The 17,242-nt window shown below is 45.4% G+C and overlaps 1 protein-coding gene across 4 annotated transcripts in view; it reads right to left on the reverse strand.

Moving 5' to 3' along the window:
• The window catches only part of L3MBTL3 (L3MBTL histone methyl-lysine binding protein 3), an 81,443-nt gene extending 64,923 nt beyond the window's left edge, over positions 1-16,520 (reverse strand). The window contains exons 1-2 of one of the 4 annotated variants that reach the window (XM_063329619.1): positions 16,338-16,520; positions 6,162-6,273 (exon numbers count right to left, since the gene is read on the reverse strand). In XM_063329619.1, coding sequence (XP_063185689.1) covers positions 6,162-6,263 — 102 coding nt within the window. In that variant the 5' untranslated portion in view covers positions 6,264-6,273; positions 16,338-16,520. The other 3 variants (XM_063329620.1, XM_063329618.1, XM_063329617.1) reach the window with 3 other exon arrangements.
• Positions 16,521-17,242: the final 722 nt, after the last annotated feature.

A 17,242-nucleotide genomic window follows, 5' to 3' on the forward strand; every position in this document is an offset into this window, starting at 1 on the left:
GTTGACCTACAAAGCAACCCTGGCTCTGAATTATTTCGGCCAGAATATTTCTAAATACCAAACGCTAATATCGCATGGGGAAGCCAAGCCAGTGACAAGTTAAAAAAAATGAATGGCTACCTGCCAAAGTTTGGTTCCAGTGACTTGTTCGGCACCGCAGGGGAAGGCTGTGGTAGAAACAAGCGCAGCGCTAAGCTTTCCCATGTGGGACTTACCTGCATTAATCACAAAACTATTCCTTTTCCTTCCTGAAATCCTCTGCCCAATTATTTACAAGTCTAACAGCATCTACAGCAAATGACGCAGTAGATTTTGCGGTAAAATACCATGTGATCACTTAAGTGAAAACTACACCATGACTACATACGAGGAAGCCCACTTAAAGATCCAAATGCAAACCTAATTCCGGCATTTCTTGGCTTTGGAGTTTCAGCAATTTCCTTTTTGGTAGTTTTTGGGGTTTTTTTTCCAAAAAGGTAGAATCATTTAATGACAATGCACAGTTTTAAACCAGAAATGAATGGCGATGAAGCACAGCATGAGCTAATCAATTACATTAGATTGCAACAGAAGAAAGTTACTTCCATGTGGAAAAGACCAGGTCACTAAGTACATCTGCTGGGGCTCACACGTACTCAGAGAAGTCTATTCTGCCTTGTTTTCTCCTCCCTGCGCTACCGCTTACCTGAAGGGAATCTATCTTCCCTCTGGAAAAACACCTTCCCGGTGGAGGCAGTGATTTAACTGGTTCCCGGTAGTTGATGTTTCCCGCGGACACTCTCGGGGCCACTTCCCCGAGAGAGAAATGCCTGCCCAGGTTCAGTGCAGCACATGCCACTGCATGAGGACAGAAATAGCTTTGCACTAAAAAAATCACTGTAGTTAGTTACCGCCTGAGACACTACCAGTATTTCTGATATATAATGATGTAAAAAAAAAAAAAAAAGTTGTTCTCTAAATGTTAATTATCTCAAGTAAGCTTGAATGCAATTTCAGAACGGGCAGGTGGAAGGATGCACTTTACTGCCTTGAGTTGCTGCACCTATGCATCCAGAAACACAGCACTGTGAATCACCGTTACCTTCTTTACAGCGCGGCTGGAAATACCGAGCACCACTGACCATTATTCCACCATTCATGTCCCACTATTATAGCTGGTTTCCTACCATATTAGCTGCCCAGCTTTATTTACAGGTTAATTTCTTCATCATCAAATTTATTTGTATTTTTTTTCCATTCAAGCACAATTTGCAAGCTGGAAATAATGACCAAAATTCTGTCCATGCAGTATATAACAGCTCACTTTCCAAACACAAGTACTAGAAAACTCATTACGAAGTACTTCATAAACTTCTGTCACTGCAGTAGGAAGTGACTGTAAATTATTACAGCTTTTCCAATTTAATGAGTACATTTAAATCTTGAAGTGATGGTGTTACTGCCTGCACTCAGCACAGAGATTTTTAGAAAAAAAAAAAAAAGAAAAAAGAGAGGAAAAAAGAAGAGTATTTCACATTTATATTCATACCATGCAGGGTAACTGGTAAGCAATGATGTTTTTCAGATGAGCATACATTACTTAGCCTGCCACATGAAGGCATTCTGTAATTTGTAAAATATTTTAAACTCTACTGGAATTCAAGTTTTCTGTTTTATTTAAACATCTTGAAAGAACTAATATACAATGCTAAAATTTTTGTTCTCAGTCTTCAGTGCATCATAGCGTACAATTTTTAATTCTCCCTATCCCCTGTATAATTTGAAATTCTAGCATTTTCCACAACTATTTATCTGTCACACAGCATACTCAAAGCAGCGTTCAAGAACTATTAACTATTTTATGACTGTTTCTGCCAAAGAGTTTTAACAAAATCTGTATGAGAATGTATTTCCACAGCCTTCTGCCACGCAACAAAAATACGACAATTAGCAATGCTCAAAATCATAGGAAAAGAACATTTCAGCATTTTACCGACGTGGAAACAGATGTAGACCATGAGAACAGAGGTTTGGTAGCTGACTGGGCTCCCTTGTTTTGATGAGACTGGGGATCGAGTGCCCCCTGGTGCAGCCCATCTCAGTGAAGTCTGGGAGGCATGAAACTGCCCATAGGACTTCATAACAAAAAGAAATAATGCAATTTCCTATTTCTAATTTACTTCTATATCATAAGAAAAGTTAAATTTAAGCAATGATAATAAAATATTGAGAAAAGTTATTTGTAAATGTTTCAAGCATTTTCCACTACTTACAATGGGTTTTTACCAGCTTTTATTCATAGAGGAACTTACATTCACAAAAATGAAGTGGTTCTTAAAAAAGACGGTTGCTCAGATATGCTTGCCTGATAATCTGAGGAGGCTAGATATTAATATAGCACACAAAAAAAAGAGATTTCTTAAAAAATGCATTATGTAAAAATAAGCATGGAACTTCACCATGCAAGCAGTAAAAGACAAGCAAATGCCATATGACTTACATGACTAAAAATAAGGACTTTAAGTAGGTAACTCCCCAAAACTTCTATATTAAAAAAGCAGTATTTCAACATTTTGGTATACATTTAACTTAAAGCATGCTCATACAATATAGTTTACCAAATTGAGCGTTCAAAGACAATTTTCCCCAACATTTTATGGAGACAAAAGACTGAATGTGAGAATGCACGCAATGCATTGTCTGCAATGAACAGTTCAGCTATTGCTTACTATTTATTATTATTAAAAAAAAAAAAAGCACTCTGTTTCTGTAAAAATAGAATCTTTGGATGTGTGCATCTTGCTACTGCACTGTTTTCACTGAATCTTTCAATTTCATTTCAATGTAAATACATGGCAATAGTTTGATATGTTCAGTGGAACAATTCTATTATAATTTTTGAATGACACGAGCAAGCTTACAAGAAGTAACTGCTATGTAAGGGCATCTTCTTTACGTTCAGGACACAGTATTAAAATACTCTGTTATCAGGACAGTTCAGGTAAACCATCTGCATTAACCCTATTTGAGAATTACACAAAGAGCATAACATATCTTCCACGATCACATTTACGGTTTCAAGGGATTAGTCACCCTTTTGACCATCAGTATTTAGAAGCAACCCTGAAAAATGGGTTGTTACAATTATCTCAAAAGCTTAAAAAATCCGTACTATTGCAACAGCTCAAATTGTTTTGGTGTCTGCATAAATGCCTAGTCTTTCACTGAGTCTCAATGCTCCCTGGTCCAGTGAGCTCCTCAGGCTAATTCTGCATTGTTAGAAAATATTCTTCCTTCAGTCAGTATTCGAATGGCTCCATTTCAATTTCATCCAGTAACCCCTTGCTTTTGTATTAAAAAAAAAAAAGACAGACCAGAATGAGCTGCCTGGCCAATTCTCTCCGTATCTTTCATCATTCTGGGTACACTACCATCGCACCTCTGACTGCGTCTTCCTTAACGCCTGGACCAAAGAAAGAATCTCTGTCCAAAAATCAAATACCTGTTTGTTTCCAAATAAAATTAAAAACAAAACAAAACAAAACAAAACAAAAACAAAAACAACAAATGAAGCTCATGCTACCCTGAACAGGGCATAGTCAAGAATCTTCTTAAACGATTTCCTGAATTTACCCTCAGCTACCCTTCCCGGTCCCTTCCCTCGCTTTGTAGAGAAGCTTTCCCATTCCTCTACTACTTAATTCCTTTACTAATTAACCAAACCTTTGCTTTGGTTTTGTTTCTTTTGACATAGGGTAACCAGAACTGAACAAAGCATGTACCAGTGATTTATATGAGATTATTATATCTTCCTGCACTGTTCCCTTTTGTATTCCTCAAACACTTCAGTATTATGTTTGCCTTTCATACAATGCTGCTTATTAAAATAGAAAGGTATTGTAAAACCCTGGACTATTTTAAAAAATACAGAGCTGGTCAGGGATGTGGAGGCTGCTGATAGCCTTGGCAGTAGCAACCACGAGATGGTGATGTCTGAAATCCTGAAAGGAGTGAGCAAAACAAATACTGAAGTAGCAGCACTGGACTTCACGAGAGGCAGATTTTGGCTTGTTCAGAAACCTGCTTGGCAGGATCACACAGGAGACTGCTTTAAAAAGTTAACGGGCCCAGGAGACTTGGATGTCTCTCCAGGGACCTCACACCAGGAGAATGATGCATGCCGATGTGCTAGAAGTTGAGCAAATGTGGATGAAGGCCAACATGAATGGAAGGAACTAGGGACTCCTGACTTGGAAATGGAGATACGCAGAAGTGAAACTGGGGAAACATTACACAGAGACTGTATATAGTGATATTGCTGCAGTGTACAATTAGGAAACTCAAAGCTCAGCTGGGGAAGAACCAGCAAAGGCAACAAGAAAGGCTTCTATATATGTACAGGCTGCAGAAGCAAATTACCAAATTAGACAGAGTGGCTGATAAACTGAAGGGCAGGTTAGCTAATCAGAAAGACCCCCGACACACTGAAGAAATAGGCTAACAAGATCTCATGAAGCTCTACAAAAGCCCACGCAAGGCCCTGCACCTGGGACTGAACAGCTGCCTGCACCGGTACAGCCTGGGGACTGACTATCTGAAAGCAGCTTTGCAGAAGACCTACGAGCGGAACACAAGTCAGCAATGCGCCCTGGCAGCAAAGGCGGCCACAGGCACCCAGGGCTACTTTAGCAAAAGGGTAACCAGCAGCTCAGGGGAACTGACTATTCCCCTCCATTCAATACTGATGAGACCATCCAGAGACTACTGGGTCCATCACAAGAAAGACAGTAACCCAGTGCAGCAAGTCCAGCGGATGTCCATCAGAACAAGTAGGGGCTGTAGCAGACGACTGCAAGATGCAAGGAGAAGCTGAGAGAACTTGTTTGCTCAGTCTTGAGAAGAGAAGGAGAGATTTTACCGCTGTCTTCCAGCAGTTAATGGGAGGATATAGAAGGGATGGAGCCAGGTTTTGTACAAGAGGCAACAAGCACAAGCTGCAAAAGTGGACATTCCAACTGAGTATCAGTAAAAGGAAAAAATCGCTGTGAGGGTGGCCAATGCTGGAACAGGCTGCCCGAAGAGACTGTGGTATCTCCAGCCCTGGAGATAACCAAACCTGTATCGGACAAGGCCCTGAGCAACCTGATCCAAGTCAGCCAGAGGTCTGGGCTGGTCAGAGGTGGTCTCCTGAGGTCCTTTCCAAAGCAAGTTATTCTCTGAGTCTATTCTATGACTCTGTGACTAAAAACAAGAAGAAACAACAAAACACACAAAACCACACTCACAACATGTCTCCTGAATTTTAAACATTTTTGACTCCTTACTTCAACAAGAGAAATTGTACCAGGCACCATGGGATAAAAAGTTCTTTTAAAAAACATGCGTTTTCTAATTAATTTGTGAGATTGCATTCCAAAAATAAACTCTGAGAAAACTTCATCGATGTTAGCCTAAATGGAATTATATGAAAATATTGACTATAATCAACAGGAAATAGGTGCAATAAAGTCTCTAATACAGAAACTGTATTTTTAGCTAACGCAGCAGAGGACATCTTCTGAGGACATAGTAGAAAGTATCAGATAAATAAAATACATAAAATATTTTGAGAACAAAATAAAATTGTTATAATTTACTTCAGTAACTACAACCAGTGGGAAAAATGTAATTAAAAGTACAATTCCAACACCATTCAAATTTCTAAACTATACCAAGGTCAGAAGCACTCACTTTATTAATTTTTCTAGGCACTCACATGACAAAAGCAAAGCAAATATAAACTATTTTTAGAAATAAAAAGAACTAAGAATACGAGACTGTGAGAGTCAGTGACAGGACAGATATCCTTAGTGAGACAATAATATAACACTCTAAGCGGACTGAATTTTCACCCTTAACTTTTGGGATTTCTTTTGGATCTTGTGCACTTGATTACTTCTGTCTATATAGTTAGGCAGTGCTAATTTATGCCTTCCTACGGGGATGACGGCTGTCTATGCCAGCACCAGAAAATGAATCAAGAAACTCCAGAGCTAAAAGCTAACGGGCTACAGTCTCTTAACTCAGAGCTGCAGATTCATGTTTTATTCATAAAAGCAGACACCAACACACCAGCTTGTGAAATGCATTCGTCTGGCATTTAACACTTTTATTTCGCTTATTAAAAAAATTACACATCTTACCTTTAGGTCGCTTCCTGGCAAAGTACCTATGCCATCCTTCCAGTCCATAGCACTAAATACATCAAACTCTTGACCATTTCCACTAGAGGCAGACTCATTCATGATGCATGTACTAAAAAAAAAATAATTAAAAAATACAAGTATTTAATGTGAAAATACTTTAAGTGGTTTAACGCTTATATCACTGGACATTTCTTCAAATGCACTTCATAGATTAGTATCAAATGCTTCCCTCAGCACGCTGGCAATGTGGATAACTGATGACAGTGATGGTAATATACACTAATGTAATAAAAACAAGGGGAAATCTTTTGAAAATCTTTAAAAATAATACCTGGTTTACACACTAGGAGGCTGTTAATGAGGCTGTATTGGAGAGAAATGAAAAATTTCAAACTGCAAATAAACTGACATGGGATAAAGATACCTCGAGTACACCTAAGAAAAACATTTGTTCTGGGGAAGGCAAGACATGAGTGCATGCCTATAATAAATACATTAAGCACTGATTAATAGAACTGCTTTTCCTTAATATCAGATAACACGCTGATGTGACTGCTTTACCCAAGTTCAAATTAAAATTTCAAAATGAATTTGAAACGGTCTTTCATTTTCACCGTCTGACTCAGGATGCCCAAATATTCCCTGTCTGTTTCCATACAGTTTCACTAAATTTCGATTTGCATTTTTGAAACTTACTGCAGAGAAGCACACACACACCAGAGAAAACTACTCCTTTGCAGGACTTTATTTTACTGCATCCCTCTGTTTCAGAACAGCGAAAGGAGAGAATATTTATCTTCAGAAATAGTGGATTTGGACATCCTCTTCTGTGGTAAGAGTTTATCCCAAATAAACTGTTGCACAAGCAACAGAAGCATGTAACACTTGCCACTGACCCCTCCTGGGCTCTGGCCCCGCGCTTGTCACTGCCACAAAGACGGCATCAGTTGCTCTGAACTGCAGATGTTTCTAGCAGCCAGTTATGACTCCCACCAAATTCTTCCTTTCCACTTCTCACAAACCCAGCAATCTTTAAATCTGTGGCCTGGCACCTGATTTACTATTTGTTCAATGTGAAATCTGACTCATTCGTTTTATTTCTGAGGAATTTCTGCCCTATGCTTAGCAGCTGAAACAATCTGCGGAAAAATTAGCTCTGTCTTTGGTTTGTGAACTATTAGCAAAAGCTCACCCTTTTCAAATTTACACTTTATGAACTTTTTAACCATCACTTTCTAAGCCTCATACGCTGTCTGCAGACTGCAAACTTTTGCTGCGAGTATCAGTATTTGAAGTTCAAATAGGTAGCACCTTCCCCAGTGCTTAACCTGGTTTTCCAAAACCTAATTTATAACTTAGGTCCCACTCCCAAAATCTGCAAATATCTATTAATACTCTTTGGAAATCTGGAATTTCTACAAAAAAGACTGAGTGATATTTGTTTGCTCACAGATAAGACAAAAAGATGCAAACCAAGCAGAAGTAAACTCAGGTCATCTAGAACCTTTTTACTGAAAGTTTGAGGAGAAAAATGCTTAGCTAGTTAACTCTGTTGCGTGAAAAATATAAGAAATTTTTTTCATCAGAAAAATCACTGTAACACACCACTACAGACAGATACTACTCTGGTTTTGGGTGCGCAAGGCAGACTCCCTTATATTTCTCCTGGGTTTCCTCCTCACTTCTAGCAGAACTCTTTAAAACCCTGAACAACACCTTACTCCACAAGTACTTCCGTTACATTACAGCCAGTACACAGTATCAACAGGATAACAGGAGCTGGACCTCAGTCAGCAACCACTGCTTAGGGTGAAAGCTTCTGCATTCCCCTTCATTTCATACGATGGGCAGAGTTCACAGAAGGCTCTTTGAGAAAACTTCACATATTTCACATGATGAGTGTGAGGTAAGAAGAGCCACATGATTCAGTGTGTCTTCTCCATCCCTAATTTCAGTAATCCTCTGTGAGAAAGTACTGAAAACCATGCCATCAATGCACAAAAAATTAATTTTAAAATACGTCGATAAATCTAAACAAATTGAGCGCAAACTGATAAATTTCCCCAAAGCCACAGACCTTCTTTTTTAAAATCACTCCCAGGCAAAATCCACCCTGCCTCAGGGCAGCTTCTGCAGCACAACTTGGACGATCTCTGACCCAAGACCTCGGCACATCGCAGAGCTCAATCCCCCCCCACAGCAGCAGACCAACTCAGGCCGCCTTCCACCAAACTGAACCGCACCACGACGGCAGAGGCGCAGGCCTTCCCTCAACAACACAAGACCCAAGCTGCTAAAGGAGTAGCTGGAAAATTGCATCTCTCCAGAAATCCATGAAATTTTAAGGACGTGAAACAGGGTGGTTTAAGCACATCGGTGTAACGCGTTCCCTGTGATTAGCCTGGCTAAGCAAACACAAAGCTGCGTTCTGTATTAACCAAAGTTTCTAAGTAACCTTAAATTACCACCCTATTTAGAGGACACTTCACTCAACCCTCCCGTGGTTTATTTATTACAGAAAACATGTTCCAGTGGTTTCTGCAGAAGGCACGACAGAGGACGGGAAGAGACTTGGGAGACTGTGGGAAAACGCTTCCTCACAGCGGCCGCTGTCCCAGGGAGCAAGGAGCAGCCGACAGCCGCTCCATCAGATGCGGGCGTCTGCGATAGTGCTACTCTCATTATAGACAGGCTTTGTAACAGACATGGGGAAAAAAACCTTAGAGCCTAGCATACTTAGACAGGATGTAAACTGTGAAAGTAGAAAAAAAAAAAAAGTAACAGAAATGTTCAAGGCATATTTCTCTCAATAAAACATACAAATTTTCATTTAATTACACCTAACAAGGTTTCCTCAGGTAACAAATCAGCACTAATGATATATTCTATTGTTTGATAAGGTATTCATTATTGTTTTCCTTTTAAAATTAACTCAACATCAAAGGCACAATCTGTACTTTTACATTCTGCAACCGTCAAAAACGTTCTTAGTGAGGATGAAAAGGTCATAGGGCAATGTAGATAGAAATGAATTTACCAAAAGGAATTACATTTAACAAAATATCTGTTTCCAGCTTTGATGAGTTTGAACAGATGAAAGATAGGGCTATATCCCACTACTAATGATAATAAGGAGGGAGATAGAGACCAATTAAATTGTTACAGCAATGATGTACTAAAAAAGGATGAAATCATCACAATATATACGTCTAAATCACAGCAAAAAAGAAAACTACAGAATGTCTTATCTACTTGGTTTTGTTTTTAACGCTCTGATGTAGTTCTAGTATAACTCCTTCCATAATGATTTCATTTGCTATCATTTCTGTTGCTACACTTAGCAAAAAGTAGTAAAAATACTAGATAAATAAGGGGCAAGGTAACTACAATACTGTCCCTATGTCTGTCACTGAAGACCATCTGATGTGAAGAAAAGGACATAATCATAAGATTATGGAAAAGTCATCTTCCGAAAGCATCCCCAAAATCCACTATTAGGGATGTAACTGTATCTCAGTCTTCACAGCCATAAGCTATTAACATTTATAGAGGAGTGTGCTGCATGTTAATATTTCAACATTAACTTTGGTTTAAACATATGTAATAAATTCACTAAAATAAGCAAGCATATAAAATAAGATTAGACGCATCCTTTAGAAAAACCTTCACTTTTACCAACTGGTTCAACAATAAATGAGTACCTCTAATGAGAATAACAGCACTAGAAATCAGGTAGTTTCATCTGGTGAAAGACTCTCTAAAGACGTATAGCAAAGAAACAGGAGAGAATATGCCAATTAAGCATACGAGTAATTTTCGAAATAATTACAGGGTTCTGCACTGAACACATCAAAAAGTACTAGTAGAAGGGTTTGTTCTTTCAGTCAGCGCTTTAAAAAACTACCTGACACCTACCCAAATTTTGAAAAATCTAAGACGTCGCCTGTGAAGTGTCCATATGATTTCCAACTCAATATGGGGTCACTGGGCAGCAGAGAGAGATTTCAGCAGTAAAGCCCCCAGTCAGCACTGCCACCTTGGCACAGCCTGTCTGCAACAGAGTCTTTTCTTTTTATGCATCCCTGTGCATTTTTATTTTTACTTTCGAGGATTTCTGTAGTCACTGTGACAGGATAGCCTGGCAGATTTGCCCCGTGCTGGTCTTCTCCTCAGCTGATAGCTCCTGCGAGGAGAGGCAGAAGTGGGCATGTGGAGCCAGAGGAGGTCCCAGCAAGCGGCACCAAGGGTGAGGTCCAAGGGACAAGAAGAGGTCCCAAGGGAGGCGATGTCCTTACGGAGCCGAGCCATGGTCCCTCTTCCCAACTGGGCTGGGTGATACCAGCACTGACAGATGTTCAGACACAAAGGCAACAGGTGAGATTTTTGTCCTAATGTCGTAGATGGTTATTTTGGGCATCTCCAAGAAGGAGGCTGCTTGGCATAGCACCCATGGGCTAAAGGGACACATTTTCCCTACATAATAAATCAGGAAAATGAAGTGGATCAGAAGGGGACAACTCAGCGTACCAGAGCTGCAAATATACTAACTTCTAGACACCAGGGGACAAGTGGATACTCAGCTTCGGCTTTATTTAACGTGTAAGAACATGAACACTACCAGGGATTACTTGTTACACCACATGAAGCAGAATTACCCCTCACAAGGTAAGCTCCCTCGATTTCAGACAGACTTTGTATTAAACTAGCTTCATCATGTCAGCAAAAGCAAAGCCAACTGACTGTAAACCCACCGGGGCAAGCCCCGCTTTTCTCCCCGCAGTCTTCTCTTTGAGCTGGGTACACCCCGCACCTCTCTCTTTCTCACCCTTCATCTTTTTGCATCTGATTCTTCACTTCAAGAAAAACAACCACAACAGGAACAGTGCAGGAAATGGTAAAATGCTTTGAGGCTATCCACCACATTGCAACACGTACTTTGTTTTGTACCTGTTAATGGTTAAATTATTTTAATATTTCATTAAAAATTACAGATTACACATTTCCTTCAAAATCTCATTTTTTCATTGTTTAGGAACCACTTGACTAGTTCTGCCATGTTTCTGTTCTGTGTGTTGAAGAGCTGCTTCAGTAAATTTCGCTATTTTGCCTGTTGCTCATGAAGTTTATTACAAGTAAGTAATTTCAGAGATGAGCTATATAACATATATGTATTCACAAAGGGACCATAGCTTAAAATTCTTTGCCATTCTTAAAATTTGTAATAGAAAACGGACCAGATTTCATATTGATGATGTCCCTTTAGCATTATTTCCTCACATTTTTATCTGTTGCTACTCTTCTGCCTGCTAGATTCTCCAAGCATACTGTGTGTGTCTGTTCCTGCTTCCCAATACATCGGCTTAAAACCTTTTTCCTCACAGAAAGAATCTGGCCACAGACACATTATAAAATGCTGTGAAGCCTGAGTCTGCAACCAGCGCTACAGGAGGTTCATGCTGTCCTCACCTGAGTCGGGTTGCTGTCAGGGAGCTAACACAGGATTGCCGTACCACTGCCAGAAACTGGGTAACGCAGTTACACACAGCCTCCACCTACCAGCTCATTTTCAAATATCCACAGAACACTGTAAGAACAACAGTTACCCAATACCAAAGCAATCCCATCATCTAATGAAACTTACAGCTGACAACTTTCGTCTTGTTTATGAAGAACCTGCACCCCACGCTTGTACCTACTCAGATAGAAGACTTCAGTACCACTCTGAAATCCTATTTCTTAATTTCTCTTAATTCCTTGAACCAGGCCCAGAAAGTTTCACAAAACTTCTGCCTTTATTTGTGCCTCCTTCTACCCCCTGTGCAGACACCTCCTTGAGAAGAACTGATGCACCAAATCTACACATTGAATATCACCTGACCTACTTCAAATTGTTATTTCTTACCCCAAGTTAATTCAGTAGATGCCTGAACGCTCCTTTTGTCTGACTCGTGCCCTCCTCTTCCTCTTCTGCTGGTTCTTAGCAGTTTCCATGGGCTCTGCTGTCCTTACACAATTAATTCACCGCTTTCTAGCTCCTAAATACACTCAGCAGGCTACTGCATTTATAGACTTTCCCTTCTTTCCAATTCATAAAGAGCTCGTATCTCCCATTGTGACCAGTGGTCCTACTACTGCAGCACTAATAAGCTACGACTACTCACACACTACCACCTTCTCCAGTCAGCCCCATGCCAGGTGATCACTGGTCCCTCACACCCACCATTCTACTTACCAGCAGTATTAAAAAACCCAAAGAGTAAAAATGGAATGGCCCACAAAAAGTCAACCACCTCTCTTCACAGAATAGGTGATGCCCAATAAAACTGAACAAGTCAGAGGAAAGACTCATCACGTAACCATTTTCTTAAGTTATTAGAACTTTTAAAAGCAACAGTCTAGAAAAACTCATTAAATTGAAGGTGAAACATACACCACCACAACAAAGTTCACTGCAATTGCCCAACTGACAACAAAAACCATCCAAGATGATTGCTTCAGCCACCTTCATTACAGCACCAGTTCACAGGACCAACTGGACCACAGTCAAAGCCGCTGAAGGCACACCAGGAAACAATGAGTACCCGGCACCACCCGGATTTACGCAGAGTGCTTTACTGCCTTCAGCCGCTAGTTTCAGGGAGTTTCTCTCTTACAGATGTTCATCATATAAACTTCTGGGAACGTGATAACTTCCTTGGTAAAAACCACCGGTTTCCTAACCAGCTTTCAAATTTGCATTAGGAAAACTGTGTTACGGTCCTGAACATAGACGATTTCCAAAAATGACACAAGCTGAAGTTTGTGTATCTTGAATTTTAATTATGCTCACCGCCTAACTGTTAGCACCCACGACTGAGCATCCATTCAGAAGCAGAAACAAACAGCAAAGGCGGCCAGTCCAACGCCACTCCGCTATACAAGGGAAATTAAAAAGAAAATAGAACAAGACTGAAAATGCAACTCGTGCTACCCCTCACTCGAAAGCCTCGCACGCCATGCTACTCAGCACAGGTAATTAAAAGAAAGGGAAGAGGCTGTGCCGCTCACCACCCGCGGAGGCTGCCGCATCTCCGGGGCCCTCCTTTCCCCGGCGCACCGGGGCTCACACCGCGCTCCCGAGTGGGACAAGTGACGCGGTGGGCGGGCCGCGCCCCCGCCCGCTCCCCACGCAGGCCGTGGGCCTGCCCCCCACCCCCCGGCGGCGGGGCGGCTGGGAACCGGCGGGCCCCGGCAGCGGCTGCCCCGGAGCCAGCCCTCCCGCCCTCCTTCTTCCCTCCCTCCCTCCCGCCCGGCGCGGCGGAGCGGCGGCCGGAATGCGGCGGCGAGGCCCGGCGGGCGCGGCCGCGGCCGCCGCTCCCCGCCGCCGTCAGCCGGCGGCCTACCGCCAGAGGTCCCTCCTTGGCCAGTTTTTGCGGCGTGTCTTTTTTCTTTTTTTTTTTTTTTTTTTTGCTGCACTTGAAACTTTCTGGAGAAAACCCGGGGCTCAGGTCCGCGTCTTCCCCAGCCTCGGGGCAGAACCACCCACACAAAAGCGCCCGGCCCGGCCCCTCCGCGGGGCAGCGCTCGGGGAAAGCGGTTCTCGAGTTGCTCCGTTTCTCTCCTGAATTTGCCTCTTTTTTTTTTTTTTTTTTTTTTTTTTTTGGTGTGTGTGTGTGTCTTTCCTCCCGCCCCGGGCAATTAAATGGAGCGGGGAAGAGTGACACCCCCCGCTTTGCCCCGGCGTGGGGGCGGCGGGGGCGAGCGCGGTGCGGGCGGGGGTGGGAGAGGAACTGGGTGTTAAGTGTTCCTGAGGAAGTTGCACAACGAGAGAGGGACTCTGCTTGTTTACCGGGTCCTCTTGCCTTTTTTTTTTTTTTTTTCCTTCCACCCCCCACTCCACCCCCACCGGGGCCGGGATCCGGGAAAAGGAGGCTGCCTCCGAGTGGAAAGAAAAAAAAAAATATAAAAAAAATTAATTTACCTTCTCCTCCCTTCCCCCAGCGCGGAGGGGGAAGAGGAGGAGGGGGGCGAGATCTCGTTTTTCTTTTTTTTTCCCCCTGAGGGGCTGCGAGGGTTTCCTCCGCGGCCGATCCGCGGGCATCCCTCGGCGGGGAAGTCGCCCCTTCCCGCGGGAGGGGCCGGCGGCCGCCGCCGCCACCGCCCCGCAGGGCCGCCCCCGCCCGGGGCCGCCGCCGCCCGGAGCCGCGATACAACTTTTTCTCTCACGCTCCGCCGTGCGCCCGCTCCGACGAGGAAAAGGAGGGGAGGGGGGTCGGAAAAACACGGAGGGGGTGGGGAAGCGGGCCCCGACGCCGCGACCCCCGCCCCAGCCGCCTCGCCTCGGCCGGGCTCCGCGGGAGCGCCTTCCCGTAGTCCGCCGCCCCCCTCCCGCCCCCAAAATTTTTTGAAAACATCGCTTTTTTCCCTCCCCCCCCCCCCCCCCCCCGCTGAAAAAACAGCGCCTCGCAGCACGTTAGCGAGAACAAGTGTGCCTATATCCTGTTGTTATATGCACCGGCTGCGGGGACGGGGAGGGAGAGCAGAGGAAAGGACGGGCGTGTGCGCGGCGGGGGCCGTCCCCGTCCCCCCCCCCCGGCCGCACTTCAGGCGGGAGCGCGCAACTTCGCAGCAAACCCGTGGCCTCTTCCCTGCGCGCCCCCCCCCCCCCCCCCCATCAAATCCCCACTCGCGTGTATGTGCACACACACCGCCGGCACCTCCGGAGCAGCCTCCGGGATCACCCCCACACACCCCCCGGGCATGCCGCGGGGCCGGCCGCGCTGCCGGGCGCCGGTCCCCCCCCGTTCCTCCGTCCGCCCGGAGCGGGTAGGGGCCGTTCCCCCCCGCCGCCTCACATGTCTGCCGCAGCGAGCGCGGCGCACGCACCGCACACAGGCAGGAACTGAGCACTCAAGACTTTTTTTTTTTTTTCCGCCGCTTTAAGAAAAAAAAATAAAAAATAAAAATTTTGCTACAAGCTTGCTTTTTTTTTTTTTGGGTATGTGTATGTGTGTGCAAACTTTCCCCAAAATGGCGGAAATTGGGAGATGATTATATTTTAAATATCTCTCGCGCACAAACCACACAAAGTGCAGGAGCGACGGAAAATACAAACTCTCTCCGCTGCGCGCTGAAGAGGCCTTCGCACACGGGGACCCACGGCACATTCAACCGGTATATCCCGGCGGCCGCCGCCTCTCGCCGCTTCCCACCAAAAAAAAAAAACCAAACCCGGGGGCTTTTTCTCACCCCTCTCCGGCTGCGCATTGCCCACCCCCCCCCACGCCCCCCCCCCCCAGCAACCCGCACTGCTCCCCGTCCTTCAGCCTCTGTGAACAAAGAGACGGGGATGGGGGGGGGGGGGGCTGGGGTGGCAGCGAGCCCCCTCCCTCCCCTCGGCGCTCACACGCACACCCGTGTAACACACACACACAACCCCACAAACACCCCCCCCACACATACACACATACCACACACAACCCCCCCACCCCCCCCGCTGCTGCACCCGCATCACATTGTTCCCAACGGCGCGGCGGTGCCCCGTAAGTGTCATTAAATGGAGCCAACTGACAAGCTCATTGGTGGGGCAAGTCTGCAAAATGTCTCTCCCCTTCCCTTCCCCCTCCCTTCGGAACCACCTCTCCCCCCCCACCCCCCCCCAAAAAAAGGCCCCCCAGCACATTTCCACAGCTCCCTCCCCCGTATATATATATATATGTACATACACATACGTGCGTGCGTGCCTGTGTATGTATATAAATATATAGCGCGCATATATATATACACACATGTACTCCCTTCATGTGTTTGGGAAGAGAAAAAGAAATACCAGGCACCTCTCTCTTTCTTTTGTTCCTCTTTCACACTCGTACACTTATGATTTAGTGAGGTTCCCGGTGCCCCAGCCGCTCCCCAGCCACTTGCGAGTCACTTGCCCACTTTCCCCGGCATTAACTTCCATCCTTTTCTGCTCGAGGTGGTGGGGGAGAAGCCCCCCCCCCGCCCCCCTCCCCTTCCCCAGATACGTTTCGTAAGGGAGGGAGAGGAGGTGCGTCTCTCCCTCCTTTATCTCTCGCGCTCTCTCTCCCTAACTTTCATCCTCACCTCGGGGGAAAATTAAAACCCATCGCCAGCCTCTGCCATCGCAGCGCCCTACACGGCTTGCGGATTAGATCGGAACCCGCCGCTCCTTACCCCCCCAAAATTCTCTCTCTCTTTTCTCCGTCTCTCGAGTAGTCCTGACAAATATGGTCCAGGGCTGCGGGCACCAGTGAGCATGCGCCCGCCGAGCCGGGGCTGGGGAAAGGGGAAACTGCCGCCGCCGCCGCCGCTGCCGCCGCTCCTCTTCCTCCTCGCCTGCGCTGCCGCTGCGCTCCGGCCGACCGGCGACCGGCAGCCGGCGGCGATCATCGCCGCCCTCGCCCAAAGACACGGGCGCCGGCCACGGCCCGGCGGCGGCGGCGCGTCCTCGCCCCGCATCGGCTGCCGACGCCGGAGGAATAATAAGGAGACTCGTGCGGCGGCGGCCGCGCGCGCTATTTTGGGCGCTTTCAAAAATGATGCACTTTTCGGGGAGGATGGGGGTGTCTGGTCCTCTCCTCTCCTTTCCTCTCCTCCCTAGCCTCACCTCACCAGGTGCTGGGGGGGCTGGGTGGTGGGCGCCGGGAGGCCGGGGAGAACCTCTGTTGCGGCGCTTCGTCACCCCCCCCGGCCCCCGGGTAAAAGAGCCCCCAGGCAGGGGTAGGACAGTTGGGCATCAGGAATGGAAGTGGGGGTCCCGTAGGCTGCGGGAGAGGGGCAGCCCTCCAGGTGCTCTAGGCAGGCGCCAATATTGGGCATCTCTTCCAGGGAGGGGGCACCCAGTGGGAAGGTCAGGGTCAGCCCGGAGCCTCCTGCACCCCAGAAATGTGAGGTTTCTTCAGTGTGGAAATGTTCCATATAATGGGCCTCAACTCATTTAAAACCTAGCCAGCTTACAAATCAAAAGTAGTTTCACGTGTGCCACCTGCCTGAATCCTCTCCATCGTCACCTTGTATTCACAAAGAAAAATCCTGTCTTCAGCATTTATTTTCTGTCACTTATTCTTGTTGTTCAGAAA

This window comes from Chroicocephalus ridibundus, chromosome 3, assembly GCF_963924245.1.
Source record: "Chroicocephalus ridibundus chromosome 3, bChrRid1.1, whole genome shotgun sequence".
Lineage (NCBI taxonomy): Eukaryota > Metazoa > Chordata > Aves > Charadriiformes > Laridae > Chroicocephalus > Chroicocephalus ridibundus.